Source organism: Heloderma suspectum, chromosome 1 (genome assembly GCF_057233095.1).
Source record: "Heloderma suspectum isolate Gila_16-S chromosome 1, 16-S_ref, whole genome shotgun sequence".
In the NCBI taxonomy this organism is placed as follows: Eukaryota; Metazoa; Chordata; class Lepidosauria; order Squamata; family Helodermatidae; genus Heloderma; species Heloderma suspectum.
The window spans coordinates 326,132,957-326,150,060 of record NC_139458.1 but is presented as its reverse complement, the minus strand read 5'-3'; the positions used below and the strand labels follow the sequence as shown (position 1 = coordinate 326,150,060).

General features: G+C 43.2%; 1 protein-coding gene across 1 annotated transcript; it reads right to left on the bottom strand.

The window, feature by feature from the left end:
* Window positions 1–1,827: 1,827 nt before the first annotated feature.
* On the bottom strand, window positions 1,828–15,389 carry RWDD1 (RWD domain containing 1). Its single transcript, XM_084827356.1, has 7 exons — window positions 15,181–15,389; window positions 12,281–12,346; window positions 11,147–11,277; window positions 10,267–10,410; window positions 8,371–8,503; window positions 3,562–3,624; window positions 1,828–2,104 (listed from the first exon to the last, which is right to left on the bottom strand). The coding sequence occupies exons 1-7, from the start codon at window positions 15,251–15,253 to the stop codon at window positions 1,992–1,994; spliced, it is 723 nt and encodes a 240-aa protein (XP_084683482.1). The 5' UTR covers window positions 15,254–15,389; the 3' UTR covers window positions 1,828–1,991.
* Window positions 15,390–17,104: the final 1,715 nt, after the last annotated feature.

The window sequence follows — 17,104 nt, the reverse complement described above, 5'->3', positions numbered from 1 at the left end:
TATTAGTTTCTTTCCTGGGGCAAATTGAAACTTCGGAGTGGTGGATTCTCACTCGGAAGATAGATCAGGGGGAAGTTCTCCCCTCCATGCAGACCACCATCCTGCTCTAGACTGAGGGCTTTCACATATTATGAACTGTTGATAATCAATTGTAGTGTCCTGATTTTTAAATCAATAGAAAACAGGCTACTTTAGTGTTAAAACGTAAACGGAGAGTATATCACTTGGGCTGAGATTCTTGCTAATGGGGTATCACAAGTAGTCTATACTTTCACTTGTGAAATGTTGAAAAATGACATTAAAATGAATCAGTCTCGTTGCCTCTACACTGTAGATGGGGATTGGGGCCTGAGGGCCTGAGTTTGTGGCTCAGATGAGCCCTGAATCAGAGTTCACATTTCACACATATTCACTGCACTAATGCAGCCGATATCTACATTTATCATACTGAATAATGATTCTATTATGGGAAGAGGGTAAGGAGGGTAGTCCAAGAGTCCGTGTCAAAATTCTTGTATCATAAGGTATCAAAGCTTTAACTGTTCCAACATCTTACAAAAAGTTGGAGCATCTCCAAAACTGTCAGTCTTGCGAGCCAGTGTGGTGTAGTGGTGAGTGTTGGACTGGAAGCTCGGAGATCCAGGTTCTAGTCCCCACTCGGCCATGGAAGCCCACTGGGTGACTTTAGGCCAGTCACAGACTCTCAGCCCGACCCACCTCACAGGATGGTTGTTGTGAGGATAAAACAGAGAGGACGATCGTGTAAGGAAACCTTGGGTTCCTTCCAAGAGGGGAAAAAGGCAGGGTATAAATGCAATAATAATAAAAAATAAAGTGCTGGGGTGTTCAGGGGATTGCAGCCCCCCAAACCTTCTTCTGGGGCCAGTAATTACATAAGGTACATAGATGAAAGCAGCAGCATCTGTTGGAGAGTAGTCTGTGTGGTTACAGATTGTTGGGGCTTACCCCCTTTCTGACCTGTCCAAAAAGGGGCAATAGGGACTATTGATGACATCATAGGGTACATGACATTCTGAATCTTAAAATACCCAATCTGATTGCTTGACACAGGGCCAACCCCAAAGCAGACCATTTAATATGAGCAGAGCTATAAAAATTTCCACTGTACAATTCATATCATAGCTCCAGAAATGTATTGGTAATTTTGTTTTTTAGGCTTGCTAAGGAAAGGAGCCTGCACAATCTTCTGCAGCCATCAGAAAAGGAGCCATGGGATTACCTAGCAGCAAGAGTGCTAGCAGGTGATGTCATTAACAGGTGCCAGCTGGAGACACACAAAATTGTTTTCCTAAGACATTTTGTATGTTGTAACAAATGGACATGTGACGCTAGCACAGAACTTCTCCAATTTAGTGTTGCAATGAAAAGTATTATTGGCAATAGGAACGTCCTTCACAGTCTTAACTGTCTTGCGTACAATACCAGCTACAATTGTGCTGAAGAAACTAGCCATACACTAAAGATACACTATTTGAAGCAAATCTGTACACCTTGTGTTTCTCCTAGGATAAACACTTCTACTGTACTTGCATAATCTTTGGAGTGATGTTAAAAAGTGTGAGTTCCACGGAACAGCTTCTTTTCAGAACAAATGGTCCTCCTAAGGTAAGCCTTCTGTTTAGGGATTCAAGAAAATATGAGAATGTTTTCTTGATTTCAATTTCTTTATTTTGCTTTGCATCCAAAGCATCAACCTTAAACCAAGGCCTTAGTACTTCAACACACTCAGAGCTTGAAGTGCATTTTAAACTTTACCACATAGTCCAATTCTTCTAGAACATTAGGGAGACACTCAACAAGTCACACTTCAAGTGTTAAAGAGTTTATTATCCATGATGAAAGCCACCAGAGGAAAAGTCTTCTGACATTGTAATACTTTGTCTTTTTAAGGAAACCAAAGCACACACGGCTGTCTCTCCATACAAGTGTTCACACCTGTTGCTCGGTAGAGCTGGTACAGAAATTTCAATCTAGTCACTATCTAGATGGACAGGGTTGTAGTCGGGATCATCCTCTTCATCCTCCAACTCTAAGTCGTCCATTTCCTGGAACAAAGATTCATCCACTTCCACGCTATTTCCAGCTGAGGGGGGGAAAAACAGAGGAAACTGATATTTCAAAGTAGAAAAGGCTAATTGCAAATGGGCTGCCCATAATGGCTGTTTGGAAGCTTTAGCAAAATGCTGTGGCCCACAATCGAAGCACATCAAGGGGCATCGAGAGTCCATTCCCAATACAGACACAAACTATCCAGTGATCTATACCATGGCTGGAGGATGTATGGCCCTCCAGATGTTATTGGACTCCAACTCCCATCATCTGGCCATTGGCTATGCTAGCTGGGGCTGATGGGAGTTGGAGTCCAACATTATCTGGAGGGGGGAGGTTTCCCACCCCTGTTCTATACAGTTATATCAAAGTGATGATCTAAATGTAATTTAGACCTCCAGTACATTCTGTCGGGGGAATACGGACAACAAACTCAAAATGCATGTTAGGTCCTCCCCCTGCCTTTAAAACCATGTTTTAACCCACAACAACCCTGGGCAGGTTGGATCAACATAGGCTCTGCTCTCCCTTGTTCTACTCTCCCAGCCTGGCCAGGCTACTGTAGGTTTTAAAAGAACAAACATTAAACTCTACATAACACAGAAATAGGGCATATTTAGATATTGAACTCCAGCTCCAATCATCCCTAATCATTGGCTATACTGGCTAGGGCTGATGGGAATTATAGTCCAATAATATCTGGCCGGTTACCTGTTGCTGACCCCTGTCATAACATGTAGTTTGAGCCTAAGCTTATTCAAACTGGAGCAATTACATTTTTCCTATTCCAAAATGTAGAATGTTACAATGGCACAACTGCGACATCTTCTGGCTTGTACCTTTAATGGCTTTTATTTGCTACATGTGTTGAATAAACTTTGTCCCATTTTTTTTTCAAGGCAGCAATCCTATGTACACTTTGGGAGTCACTCCCAGTGAATACATTAGGACTTACTTCTGCATAAACATGTATAAGATTGCACTGGAAGAGTCAGGAAAAAAATCAGGTGGATTATTTCACACTTTAAAATTGCCGACATTGTTAGGATTCACTACCATACCGGTTGTTTGGGTGAACCAATTTTAATTTTAGTAATTACATAACCTAAGTATTTTGCCCTCACTCCAAGTAGCCCGAAGTAGTAACAGTGGGGGTTCCCAGACAAACTCCCCATTCTAGGCACTAGTCAGGCTCACAGTTGCTCAGCTTCTGTCTGTGTTTGCCATCTCACCTGGCCTCAGGTATGCATGCTTTGCCAGATTCTTGCTTCCCCCAAGAACATTTACAACATTTGAGGGTGGGAATAAGGACGACAAGTCTTCCCATGACACTGAACGGGAAGCAATCTTTTACTTTCAGTAGTATATAAAGACTTTAATGCCCTTCAATAAGTACAGGAGGCAGCATTTCGCCAATTATTAGATACAGATTTTGGTCTTGGTTTGAATAATTACAATTTATAGCAATGAAAACAGGAATAATAAAATTACCTTCTTCCAAGAACTGAATATCAGATGTATCAAGATTATGATCTGTTTCGAATAACTGTTTTCCTGTAAAAAATATTTAGGGATAAATTATATCGGACACAGTTACTAGAATTATGACAGCATGCAATCTTTAAACTGCAATCCCATACTTACTTACCTGTGATAAAGCACCATTTAACTCAGGGGGTCGTACTTCTTGGCTGACATGTACAGGAATGTGCTATTAGAGGCTTAACTAGCTGTGCCAATAACAAAGCTTTGGTCTGTAACACATTTACTTATTCTTATATCTTACATTAGGAGCACTGACAAGGAGTACAACATCCAGAGCAGATTCACTGCCCCACTGACACTGGAGCCGCCAGCCTCCACTTGGTCTAATCCATAGCTATTAGTCCTGATGATGGCTGTGTTCAGAGGCAGAATGCCTCAAATAACAGTTCCTGGAAAACAGTAGAGCAGGTTGTTGCCTTGATGCCTTGCTTATGGGCTTCCTGGAGGCATCTGGCCAGCAACAATGAGACACAGGATGCTAGATCAGGTTCATAGTTGGGGGCGGGATGGGGGGGACTCTTGGAACCAGCACTGTCACTCAGGGCACAGTAGGGATGGACGAAAGTCACTTACCTGATCCCGAAGCTTGCTTCGCAGTGGGGGGGAGGCGCTCCGTCCCTCCCCCCCGAAATTCTGGGCGGGGGGTAGGCACACCGTCCCTCCCCGCCAAAATTCTGGCCGGGGGGGGAGGCGCCCCATCCCTCCCCGCCGAAATTCTGGCTGGGGGGGAGCGCCCCGTCTCTCTGGCCACGAAACCTCTTCTCCTGCCGGGATAAAAATGGCGGCGGCCATAGCCACCGCCGTGTGTCCCTGGCCTGCAGTCAGCTGTGATAGGCTATGTAAATGTTTACGTAGCCTATCATGGCTGAATATGGGGGGGAAAAAAAAACACGTACGCAAATGGCGGCGCCCATGGGCGCCGCCATTTGTGTTCCTTATTTTGGCATGGGTAGTCTACATAAATATCTACGTAGACTACGGCGAAAATAAGGGCAACGCAAATAGCTTTTCTTTTCTTTAGGTGTTTTTTGAAAATCTAGCCGTGATAGGCTACGTAAATCTTTACGTAGCCTATCACGTTTGTTGTTGTTGCTGTTTTACTTGGAAATGGTGGCGGCGGCAGCCGGTCAGAAGACCGGCTGCCGCTGGGAGCCGCCGCTGCCAGGGACATTCGCACAAGGTAAGTCCCATCCCGGGGGGGGGGGGGGGGCAGACTGTTTCTCCACCAATTTCAGGGGGCCGAATGCGTTGGCATTCAGCCTCCCTGAGATTCGTGGAGAAATTCTCTGACATCCATAGGCACAGGTGGACTCCGTGGCATGGAGCGCCTTTTATCAGCTCAGGCAGATATACCAACTACAGCCTTATTGAGGCAGAGGTAGGCTAGCTACAGTTCTCCATGCTCTATAACCTCTTGTCTGGATTACTGCAATGTGTTTATACATGGAGCTGCCTTTGAAAATGGTCTGGTAACTTCAGCTGGTCCAAAATAGGGCAGCAAGATTTTTAACAGCAACTGGCCAGTGTGATCATATTATGCCAATACTTTTCCATCTGCACCGTCTGCCAGTCCATGTCCGGACCCAATTCAAAGTGCTGGTATTAACATTCAAATCCCTAAACAGCTTGGGGCCAGGTTACCTGAAGGATCATCTCCCCCCGTATACACCTACCTGGACCCTAAGATTGTCTTCAGCAGTCCTTCTCTGGGAGCCCTTGCCTTTTCTAAGAAGAGGGCCTTTTCTGTTGTGGCACCCTGGTTGTAGAATAAGCTTCCTAGAGAGGCTCGCCTGGTGCCTACATTTTGCTCCTTTCAGCTCCAGGTGAAGACCTTTTTATTTTCCCAGGCATTTTAGTTTTTCAGTTTCTCTTTTAAATCTGGTGCCATATTTTAAATCTTTGCACTGTGGCTAAGTTCTGTTTGGTTATTATTTTAATTTTTTATACTGTAGTTTTAAAATTTTACATTTTTATATTGCATTTTTTCACCTTGTATTTTATGGTTTTAATTTCTGTGAACCGCCCGGAGAGCGTCAGCTATTGGGCACTATAAAAATGTAATACATAAATAAATAAGGAGTAAGCGAAGGCTACAATCCTAAGTACTACAGAGCGGGTCATTTTGGACATAATGCTAAATTATAGTTTAGCACTGTGTACACCCCCTTCATGGATCACTGCCTTGTTGTGGTGAGGGGCTTGCATAACTCAGTGAAGCCATAAGCTATAGTGCCTGGGGAACTATGGACAGAGGTCCGTAACACTGTTTAGGAGGCAGCAACTAAATCCATCCCAAAGAAAAAAAATGCAAGAAAGCCAAGTGGCTGTCTGATGAGGCTTTACAAGTAGCTGAGGAAAGAAGGGAAGTGAAAATCAAGAGAGAAAGGGGAAGATATATCCAACTGAATGCAGAGTTCCAGAGAACAGCAAGGAGAGACAAGAAGGCCTTCTTAAATGAACAATGCAAAGAAATCGAGGAAAACAATAGAATGGGAAAGACTAGAGATCTTTTCAAGAAAATCGGAGATATCAAGGGAACGTTTTGTGCAAAGACGGGCATGATAAAGGACAAAGAAGGCAGGGACCTCACAGAAGCAGATGAGATTAAGAAGAGGTGGAAAGAATACACGGAAGAACTATACAGGAAAGATCTGAATGTCCCTGACAGCCATGACAGTGCGGTCACTGAACTCGAGCCGGACATCCTAGAGAGAGAAGTCAAGTGGGCCTTAGGAGGCATTATTAACAACAAAGCTAGTGGAGATGACAGTGTTCCAGCGGAGCTATTTAAAATCCTAAAAGACAATGCTGTTAAAGTGCTGCACTCAATATGCCAACAAATTTGGAACACTCAACAGTGGCCACAAGACTGGAAAAGGTCAGTTTACATTCCAATTCCAAAGAAGGGCAATGCAAAAGAGTGTTCAAACTACCGTACAATTGCACTCATTTCACATGCCAGCAAGGTTATGCTCAAAACCCTACAAGCTAGGCTTCAGCAGCATGTGAACCGAAAACTACCGGAAGTACAAGCTGGGTTCCGAAGAGGCAGAGGAACTAGAGATCAAATCGCCAACATTCGCTGAATCATTGACAAAGCAAGAAATTCCAGAAAAACGTCTATTTCTGCTTCATTGACTATGCTAAAGCCTTTGATTGTGTGGATCACAACAAACTCTGGCAAATTCTTAAAGAGATGGGAGTACCAGACCACCTTACCTGTCTCCTGAGAAACCTGTACGAGGGTCAAGAAGCAACAGTAAGAACCAGACATGGAACAACCGATTGGTTCAAAATTGGGAAAGGAGTACGACATATTGCATATTGTCGCCCTGCTTATTTAATTTATATGCAGAGTACATCATGAGAAACACCGGGTTGGATGAATCACGGTTCGGAATTAAAATTGCTGGGAGAATTATCAACAACCTCAGATACGCAGATGATACCACCCTAATGGCAGATAGCAAAGAGAATCTAAAGAGCCTCTTGTTGAGGGTGAAAGAGGAGAGTGCAAAAGCTGGTTTGAAACTCAACATTAAAAAAACTAAGATCATGGCATCTGGCCCCATCACTTCCTGGCTTATAAGGAAGGCTGAGCGCCAAAGAATTGATGCTTTCAAATTGTGGAGAAGGCTCTTATGAGTCCCCTGGACTGCAAGGAGGTCAAATCAGTCCATCCTAATGGAAATCAACCCTAAGTGCTCATTGGAAGGACAGATACTGAAGCTGAAGCTCAAATATTTTGGCCACCTAATGCGAAGAGAAAACTCCCTGGAAAAGACCCTGATGCTGGGAAAGATTGATGGCAAAAGGAGAAGGGGACGGCAGAGGATGAGATGGCTAGATAGCATCACCGATGCAATGAATATGAACTTGAGCACGCTCCGGGAGAGAGCGGAGGACAGGAAGGCCTGGCCTGCTATGGTCCATGGAGTCACGAAGAGTCGGACACAACTTAACGACTGAACAACAACAACAACTGTGTACACAAGACACTATGAGCCTTGGGCTTGCATATTCCTTTCTCTTCCTCTGGCACACTCATGAGAAGGAGACTGGAAGCTTTCATTTCTCTGTTTAAAACGATCAGTTATCCCAAGTCCACATATAACAAGGAACTCTTGTTCATTTAAAAGCAGAAGCTTCCAATCTGTTCAGGACTGCATGAGAGGAGAGGGGACAGGGAGCATGCGAGTAATCTGAAACCAGAGTTTAACATTATGTCAGTACCTGCCCATTATGTCCTACTAAATTCAATGGGGCTTACTTCTGAGGAACCATGGTTAGGATTACACTGTCAATCATCTTTTACTTCTGAGGGACCATGGTTAGGATTACAGTGTCAATCATCTTTTACTTTCCCTTAAAGCAAAACCAAAACCGTCTCTGTAACATCTGAAATTCAAACCCTTGTTAGATGTGAAATAACTATGATATTTCTTAACATCTCTGCTAGAAGCCTCTATTCAAGCTCTTATTACTTGATGGCATGATCCAAAGAAACGTGACTACTTCTGCATGCCCATGAGCAGCTTTAACTTGTGTTCCTTAAACAGCACCCACCTACCCATGTTCTGCAGAGGCAACTTCTTTTGAAGCTGAAGAAAATTTCCTAACTGGTTTTATATGGTGTTCAAAAGAAAAAAGTAAAATACTCCTCTGGTATACCCAAGACCTGGCGCATGCCTGACATAGCTCTTTGGGACCAAGATCAAATAAAATCATAGACTTAGGGCAACTATCACATCATACCTGTTAATTTATTTTTTCCACATTGTTCTTCCTCTTTCATCTTTTTTCTTTTAATTTCTAAGATCTCTGCTTCAAATTTTGCTTTCCAGCTTAGAAAGTTTTCAATGGTGACAGGGGTGCCATGGAAACATTGCTAAACAAATGGGGGAAAATATTAAGAAAAATTCAGCAAATTCCAATAATGTCATCAGTATATTTATTCCCAAATTCAAAACACATGTCATTCTAAACATTCAACTCTGTTCCTTCATAAACGGTTAGACTTAAGGGGATCATGGTGTGGCGGTCCTGCCTAAGACCTAAGAAATGCAATTACTATTCTAATATGTAGCAGTGAGAACAATCAAGTTAACCCTGCTCCCAAATAGGAATCAGACAACAAAAACTAAGAGGCTAGCTTCTCTACTTCATATGAATTTATTTATTTATTACATTTATATTAATAAATGTAATAAATTAATTTCTATTTCTATTTATTTATATTTATATTACATTGCAAGGAACCCAAGGCGGCTTACATGGCCCTTGTTTAGCTTGGAAAATAGGAGGGTAAGGGGAGACATGACAGAGGTGTACAAAACCATTAATGTGTGGAGAATGTGGATAGGGAGACATTTTTCTCCCTCTCTCAAAAACTAGAACCCGGGGTCATCCTAGGAAGCTGATTGGTGGGTGATTCAGGACAGATTAATGGAAGTACTTCTTCACACAGCGCATAGTTAAACTATGGTATTCGCTACCACAGGAAGTAGTGATGGCCATTACTTTATGGCTTTAAAAGGGGGTTAGACAAATTCCTGGAGGAAAAGGCTATCAATGGCTACTTGTCTTGATGGCTATGTGCTACCAGTACCAGAGCCAGTGAGCCTATGTACACCAGTTGCTGGGGAACATGGGTGGGAGAATGTTGTTGCGCTTATGTCCTGCTTGTGTGTTCCTGGTCAGCAGTTGGTTGGCCATTGTGTGAACAGAATGCTGGATTAGATGGACCCTTGGTCTGATCCAATATGGCCCTTATGTTCTATGGTGAAGAAATCTATGCACAAGAAGCTGTTCATGGTTAGGCTACTTCACTGCGGTGAACCACAATGTGTGCATGTCTGTAGGCAGGGCCAATAGCATAGCCCCCTCCCAGTAATTGCGTGATGAATCTTCATACGATTCATGCATGAAAGGGGCTTCCAGGTCTACTTGACTTTAAAGGTGGCTTCTGCAAACAGAAAATTTTCAATTAACTGGAAATTTGTGACTGAATGTTGTGGGATTCTCCAACACATGCAGTTATGTCGCCAGGCTGTGTCATAGCTAAGATTCTCATATGGAAAAAATGAAAATCTTATACACATAGTTAACATTCATTTACATGTCTGATGCTATGCCAAAGGCAAGCAAGTTTAATTCATCATTGGCAATAATTACAAGGAAGAAACTGAAGTTACATTAAAAAACAGGAAACTACATATGTAAAACAAAATTGATTCCTTCAGAAAATGAAAAGTCTTTAATTGATTTTTTTTTTTGCTATGGCTGCTGTTTGGATCTTTGTGTAATGGATTAATATGGAGACTTACATTTTTAAGCTGCTTTAGAGAGTACCACCTTTAGCCACGCAGAGAGAAACCATAGAACTGGAGGGAGCTGACTTGCATAAGGGAAAACAATCATCCATCCAACAGCTAGACCGTATTACCTAGTCTGGCTTCTACTGAGTTTATACTGTGTACCACCTAAAATTAATATCCAGCTTTGCTAATTTAAAGACTATGTTTTTCTTTACATCTTCTCTTTGCCTTTCAAGGGACTAGTATGTTTAGAGACTGCACACAGCCAGACCAACCTTACCACCAGAGAGCCTGCAAATATTTATAATGTTATGTTGATACATATTTCTTTCACCTTTTCTGCCTCCTCTGCCTCTTTTTCCTTCTTTTTCTTTTCCTCTTCTCTTCTTGTTTTTATCTGATCAACGATTTCATTTAATTTCTCTTGCACAGCTGATACTAGTGTGAAGATCATTACCATACCCAGGTTCTCTTCTGCCTGAAACAGAAAACGGATTTACAGAAAACAGAATTATGTGGCATGGGAAATAAAATATTTGCATTGAAAAGCATTTCAAAGTAGGCAGAAAATCTAAAAAAAAGGGGTGATATCCAACGTTGCATGAATGGAGGCAGCTCAAGCAATGAATCTTTCCCTTCCCCTCTTCCTGCTCCCTTCTGCAGTCCCCATAATGTTCCGTAGGTCCACTCCAACTTTCTGGAGAGGCTTTTGGGGAGACACTAGTGGATGCAGGGAGGATCCTCGCATAATGTTGGTTATCAGCGATTTACTGCAAAATCCAAGCTGGGTAACAACCTTCAGATGAATCACTCAATCAAAGAGGATGGCTTTTAACTCTTTATTTGTACTTAGTGAGACTCATGTTGTCCCCGAACTTCAATTTCCAACTGGTACAAAACCAGCATAAAAGCCTTCTTTGTACTTCCAACTGCGATGGAACATCCCATAACAGAATGTTGTTGTGTGGGCAAACCTAGCACTGATGCCGCAATTACAGCATCAGTCAACCCCACTTGCAAACCTGTGTATTTGCATTTACAAAAAGGGAGAAAACACCATGATTTGTCATGACTAGAAAGTACAAAAAAAATGGCAACCTCGTGAAGCATAAATCCTTCTACACTCTGAGTAATAGGTGGACTTGCTGCCTCTCGACGTGAAACTAGTGAATCATCAATATCAAGAAGATCTGTGTGCTCTGGATGCTGCTCACCTGTTCTTGCAATAATTTCAGTATAGCTGTAACATCATTATCGTCAAGATTGTCTTGAGAAAGCAGTTCATAAAGTGGGATTTCATCTGGATAATTCTCTGCATATGTAAATTTCAGGGTCGTCTGAACAACTACAGTACCACAGAAAACATCAGTGATAAATCAATTCCAGCTTCCAAATGTAGCTACCAACATATCACATAATTTTGTCTGTAAGCAAATACATCTCAAACAATTTTTTGTGAATGACCCAGAGTCCTCCAGCTTCTGGGCAGTACAGAAATGTAATACATAAATATTTTTAGTAACTAGTTTTGACAAAGGCTCAATGCATGCAAAGCAAGCAACACAATGGCTGCTTTAAACATAACAAGGATGGACCTGATCCACATGCTAAGCCCTCTGATGCAGTCCCTCACCTTATGGATCCAGCAATTTTCCTCACACCATCACAGCCATCCTCTTTGTAGTTTGCAGTGTGATGAAAATATAAACACGCTTCTCAACACTTGCAGTGAAAGAAGCTACCAGTATACTGCATGTTGCTGTGTATTGGGCCTAATGAACTATGCTTTGTAAGAATCCTGGGAGTTTTATATTCTATATATTAAAGCAAAATTTCCCAGACCACTGTACCATGATTCCCAGATCTCCAGACATTTGGGATTTCAATTCCCGGAAGCCTCTGACAGCCAATGGTTAGGAATGCTGGAAGTTGAAGTCCAAAACATCTGGAGATATACTTTGTGCTCACTCTGGGGTGTGTGTGTCGGGGGGGGGGGAGTGGAAACTGGGCACGATCCTGCTCTTTATTGCACATAGGTTCTAACACAATAGAACGCCACTGAAACCCCAAGAGAATGACATGCCCAAGGCAACCCAGTGCTTCATATCTGAGTAGGGATTTCAACCTGGGTTTTCCATATACAAGCCCTAAATACAACAACATGCAGAAAAGTACAGATGTCTCACCCATCACCTTCATCAATTGGACACCTCGTTGCATGTTTATCAGATGGCCACCTCACTGAAATGTAGCCTCATCACATTTTCAAACAATTAAGTCTTACTTCCAAGTACATGCAAAATTGTTTTGTCTTTTTCCATATGAATGTTTAATGGCATTCCACTTACTTTCATCATTTTCTCCTGCTTCAGATGTCACAGTGATAGTGAAACTTGTTGGATTTTCTGATAACACTGTGGTAGAAAGAAGTAGTGAACAAAGACTAGAAAAGTTCTTTCCCAGATAAGACTGGCTTTTTTGTATCACTGCAAATTTACATGCAAACCTGCTCAGCTGTAACACAGAGTTAAACAACCTCTGAAATGCGGTTCTTTTCTAAAATGGTTTTATACTGGAAATTGGCTCTAAATTCAAAGGCCGCCCAAAGATCACCAAGACTGCCAATCAGCAATTGATTTCCCAGGGTCTGGACAGAAATCATATCCATTCCCTCAGAAGCCTCTACCCTGTGAGGAACAGATGTAACTCAGTGGCAGAGCACATGTTTTGCATACAAATGGTCCAGGCACAACCTCTGGAATCTCCAGGTAGGGCTGCCAGTCAGTCACATCACTTCCAGACAATCAGATCCACCACTGCCTTTCCACTGATGGAAGCAGTTCGGGCAGCAGAACCAGGAGGGGGGCAAAAATGCCCCCCTTGCCGCAGCAACACCCTGCACACCCTCAAAATCTGCTCCGGAGGGCTGGGAAACTCTCCAGAGTTGATTTTTGGACAGCATGGAATACTGCAAGAGGTAGGAGAGAGGTAGAAAGTCCCATCACACTAGCAGAATCTGCTAGCATGATGTTGGATCTAACCCTTGGTGTTCAATTGCACTGCCTCATTCATGGAATTTTTACAGGGAGTCTAGATAACATAGAATCACAGAATAGTAGGGTTGGAAGGGCCTATAAGACCATCAAGTCCAACCCCCTGCTCAGCATCATCTTCAACTTGTAGCACTCCTGTGTTTTCCCATCACTTCTTCCATCTTTTGTTTTACCAGAAGAAATCCGTTAAGGAAGAAAGATGGAAAAGTTGCACAATGCCTTCTGACTGGTAGAGCTAGGAGCCCTCCATTTGGAAAGACGTACCTAGATGGACCAATAGTCTGAGTAGCCCATATTGGATTACGATGACCCTAGCCAGCCTTTGGATGGGAGGCAAATCTACACAGGCTAATACCACTACATGGTGACCTGTGGGTATATCAGCCCCTAATCAAGCCTCCCCCCTCCTGGTGCCCTCCAGTTGTTGGACTGCATCTCCTGTAATTTCCAGCCAATGGCCATGCTGGTTGGGAGTTATGGGAGCTGCAGTCCAACACATCTGGACCAGGTTGTGGAAGGCTGCCCTAATCTGAAATATGGAGGTAACACCACTCAACAAACATACAGGTTTTGGCATGAGTTAGAGCATGACTATACACATGAGGCACTCTGACACTCAAAAGCACCACACTAGCCTTCCACCAGCCTAGCACCCTCCCGATGTTTTGGGCGACAACGTCCAGCATTCCTGATAATTGGCCATACTGGCAGGAGATAATGGGAGTTGGGCCAAAACATCTGGAGAGAACCAAGTTGGGGGTGGCTACACTATACAGATGCTGTGCTGTTGTTACTCAGTTTTGAGAGGAGAGTGGCATTAATATAAGGGATATCCATTACCTACCATTATGCTCAGATACCATTATGTTCTACAATAGGGCATTTTATTTAAATAGGCCATATTCTATCTCACTTACCTGGGGCTACAGTGAACACATACAGATCTAAAGAATGTGCCTCATACAATGCTGAAAAAGGTGATCTGAGGCAGTTTTCATTTGGGGCAATGGAAACTCACAGCAGTGGATGCCAACCTTTTTGGCAAGAGTGTCACAAATTGTTACTCTTTTTTTTTTTTTTTTACATTTTTATCTTACCCAGGGAGTTGGGAGTAGCACAGCATCAGAGAAAGAGGGAGGCAGGAGTGAAGGCCCAATTTCATATCATGGCCCTCATGATAGTCTGGGAGGGCTACAAACTCTCAAGTTGGCCATTAATAACCTAAAGCGATCCAGTATCACAGACCATAACCATCTGTCATAGGGGCTTATTCTAGCATAGGAAACTGAAGACAGCCATCAAGTCAATGAGCTGGGCTGACCCAATCCCAGAATTGTGTGGCTGGAGAATGAGAACACATGCTTTATATACGAAGATGCCATGCCTTTGGTCACTACACAAAGCAGCTCCAGCACCACACCAAACACATTCCAGGGCATGAATGATTTTAGTATTAGTTATTACTATTTCAATTTATTTAACCAAAGCGAGAATTTGTGTCCACATAATAATGTTCTCTTTTGCCTTGTTTTAATGCTCTTTGGTGCTTCACTGTGAGATGTTAAATGCTTGTAAACCACCTTAGGGTCCTTTTTTTTAGGGCCAAAAGACCGCATTACGAACGTATGTATGAATAAATCCATAGCTTTTACATTCACAGCATCAGAGGGTGCGACAGGTCATCTCTGGGTACAAGGCCTGAATGAGGTGCCGATCAGGAATAACTTTTACTGAGACGACTTCGGCGTACATGGTTTGGTTTGTGCAGTCTACGGTTCACAGGCCTGCAAATCAGCAGGGAAAGAAACCTCCGCCCTTAGCGAGGAGTGGCTGGGGACAATTCCCACCCCAACCCCATCCCAAAGAAAGAAAACAAGGCAACGGCTGTTTTCAAACAGCTTCTTCCCTTAACTCGCAGTCAGATCATGCGAAGCCCAGGAAAGAAGATGGGGGTCTGTGTCGCTTTGAAAGCTCGGAGTTCAGAAGGGGCTGAAAATGCAAGGGAGGGGCGTGCTGGGAAGCCGCGTTTCACGGATCGAGGCTTAGGAAGACCAGGCAGAAGGAATGCAATCGGGGGGAGGGGGAAGGAGAAGAAATAATCGTCCTCAGTTGTGCCACATGTTGGAAAGTTGCAGCAACAGCTGCCGCCGCCCTGCAAGCCCATGCGGAGTTCCACGCGCCAGCCAGCCAGATACCTGTAAAGGAGTCCGGGTAAATGGACTCCAGGGCCTCGAGCTCGTTGCGCTGCTCCTCCCCGTAATCAGTCATGGTCCCCCGTTGCCGGCCATGGAATGCTCAGATCTCCCAATTGCCTCCGCCAGCAGAGGGAACCCGGAGAACCCAAGGAGCAGAAGGGGGGGGGGGGGGAGGACATAGCCCAGGCCACTTCGCGCACGCGCAATGCGCTGCGCCGCCGCCTTGGCCTCCTTTTGCCGCTCGCACAGTCGCAACTCCCCGGCCTTGAAAGGGAATCCGTTGTTCTCGCGTTGATTGATCGCGTCTGCCCGAAGACGTCGGAAGCGATCACCTTGAGCCCCTTCTGCCTCGCGTAGCTCTGGTTGCGTAGCGCTGAGCTTCGGCTCTTTGGCGGGGCTGGACGCGGGGCGCGGAAGGAATTCTCACGGCTCCGGAGTAATTTTCGAGAGTCGCTTTCTAGGGTGGGCGTGCGCGCTGCTGCTTCTTTTCTGCAGCAGCCGCTGAGCCTGTTTTAGTGGCTTGTCTTTGTTCTTTAGGTTCGTCCCCCCGCCTGTAGAAAACTAGTCTATCAGGGGTAAAAGTTCCAGGATATTTAGGGCGCAATCCTATGCATGTTTAGACGGAAAAAAGACAATGGCTGGGAAATGCTGGGAGTTGTAGGATTTTTTTCTGTCTAAACATGCATAGGATTGCGCCCTAAGTAGGCTTAGGTTTGAAGCCTTAAAAGCATAAATGTAAATACGAGAGCTAGGTCGGTGCAGTGAGTGAGCAGGCGTGACGTGTGAACGGCCGCTGGTTTAAAGCTGATCTGGGCCACAAACTCTCCCAAGAGCATTTGCCTCAGCTCTCACCCCCATCTACAATGTAGAGGCAATATTTGGACTCATTTTGCAACAATTCACAAGTAAAAGTATACAACTATAGTAATATCCCCATTATCAAAACTCATAGCCCAAGCAGTTCTCTTTGTATGTTGTATGCTTTTCACTATGCAATAACCTGTTTTCCACTGATTTGAAAACCAGGACACTGTTTATACAGTAGGTTATCAACATGTATAAAACGGGCTGCTCTCTTTAAACCAACTACATGTTACATTAAATACGTCTTCATGTTTATGCGTGTATTTGAAATAATGGCTGTGGAAGCTTTCAATCTAGAATGAGACCGCAGCCCTCATGGAGAGGATTTTTTAAAAAAACATTCTCCCTGATCTATGTTCCTAGTGAGAATCCCCCATCCAAAGTTCCAATTTGCCTCAGGTATAAAGTGGATATGGATGTGAGTAGTATACCAGTATAACTCATGAGGAGGCTCAAGAAGTTGCTAATATTTTTGAGGACACGTGAAGTGTTGTCACTTCCCACTAATGTATTATTGACCCTTCTTGATATTGTTTTAGAGAAGAATTACTTTACGTTTAAAAATTACTTTTATCTTCAAATTCAAGGGATGGCAAATTGGCAATACATTTGATGATGTTTTTCTGATCTTTAGAGTGGCACCTTTTTTTCTCAGACTTTGTTTCATGGATTAATGAATTACATCCAAATATGAAATTTACTAGTCAACCTAGTACATCTCAAATTCTTTTTTTGGACACTATGAGATAGATAGATAGATAGATAGATAGATAGATGATAATTGGCTGTGAAGTTGTTTTCCAGACCTACAGATATGAATATGGTCCATTATTTCCGCTATCATCTACCATATACAGTGGTGAGAAAAAGTTTGTAAACCCTTAAGATTGTCACATATTTCCAACCTAAAATGTTATTAGATCGTAATCTAACCCCATAATCCTAGACAAAGAATAATAGATAACCTGATTAAACAAATGACACACAAACAAGATGCTTTTTCAACATTTATCCACAACTGATCCAGCATTCAATATCCATGTGTGAAAAAGTATGTGAA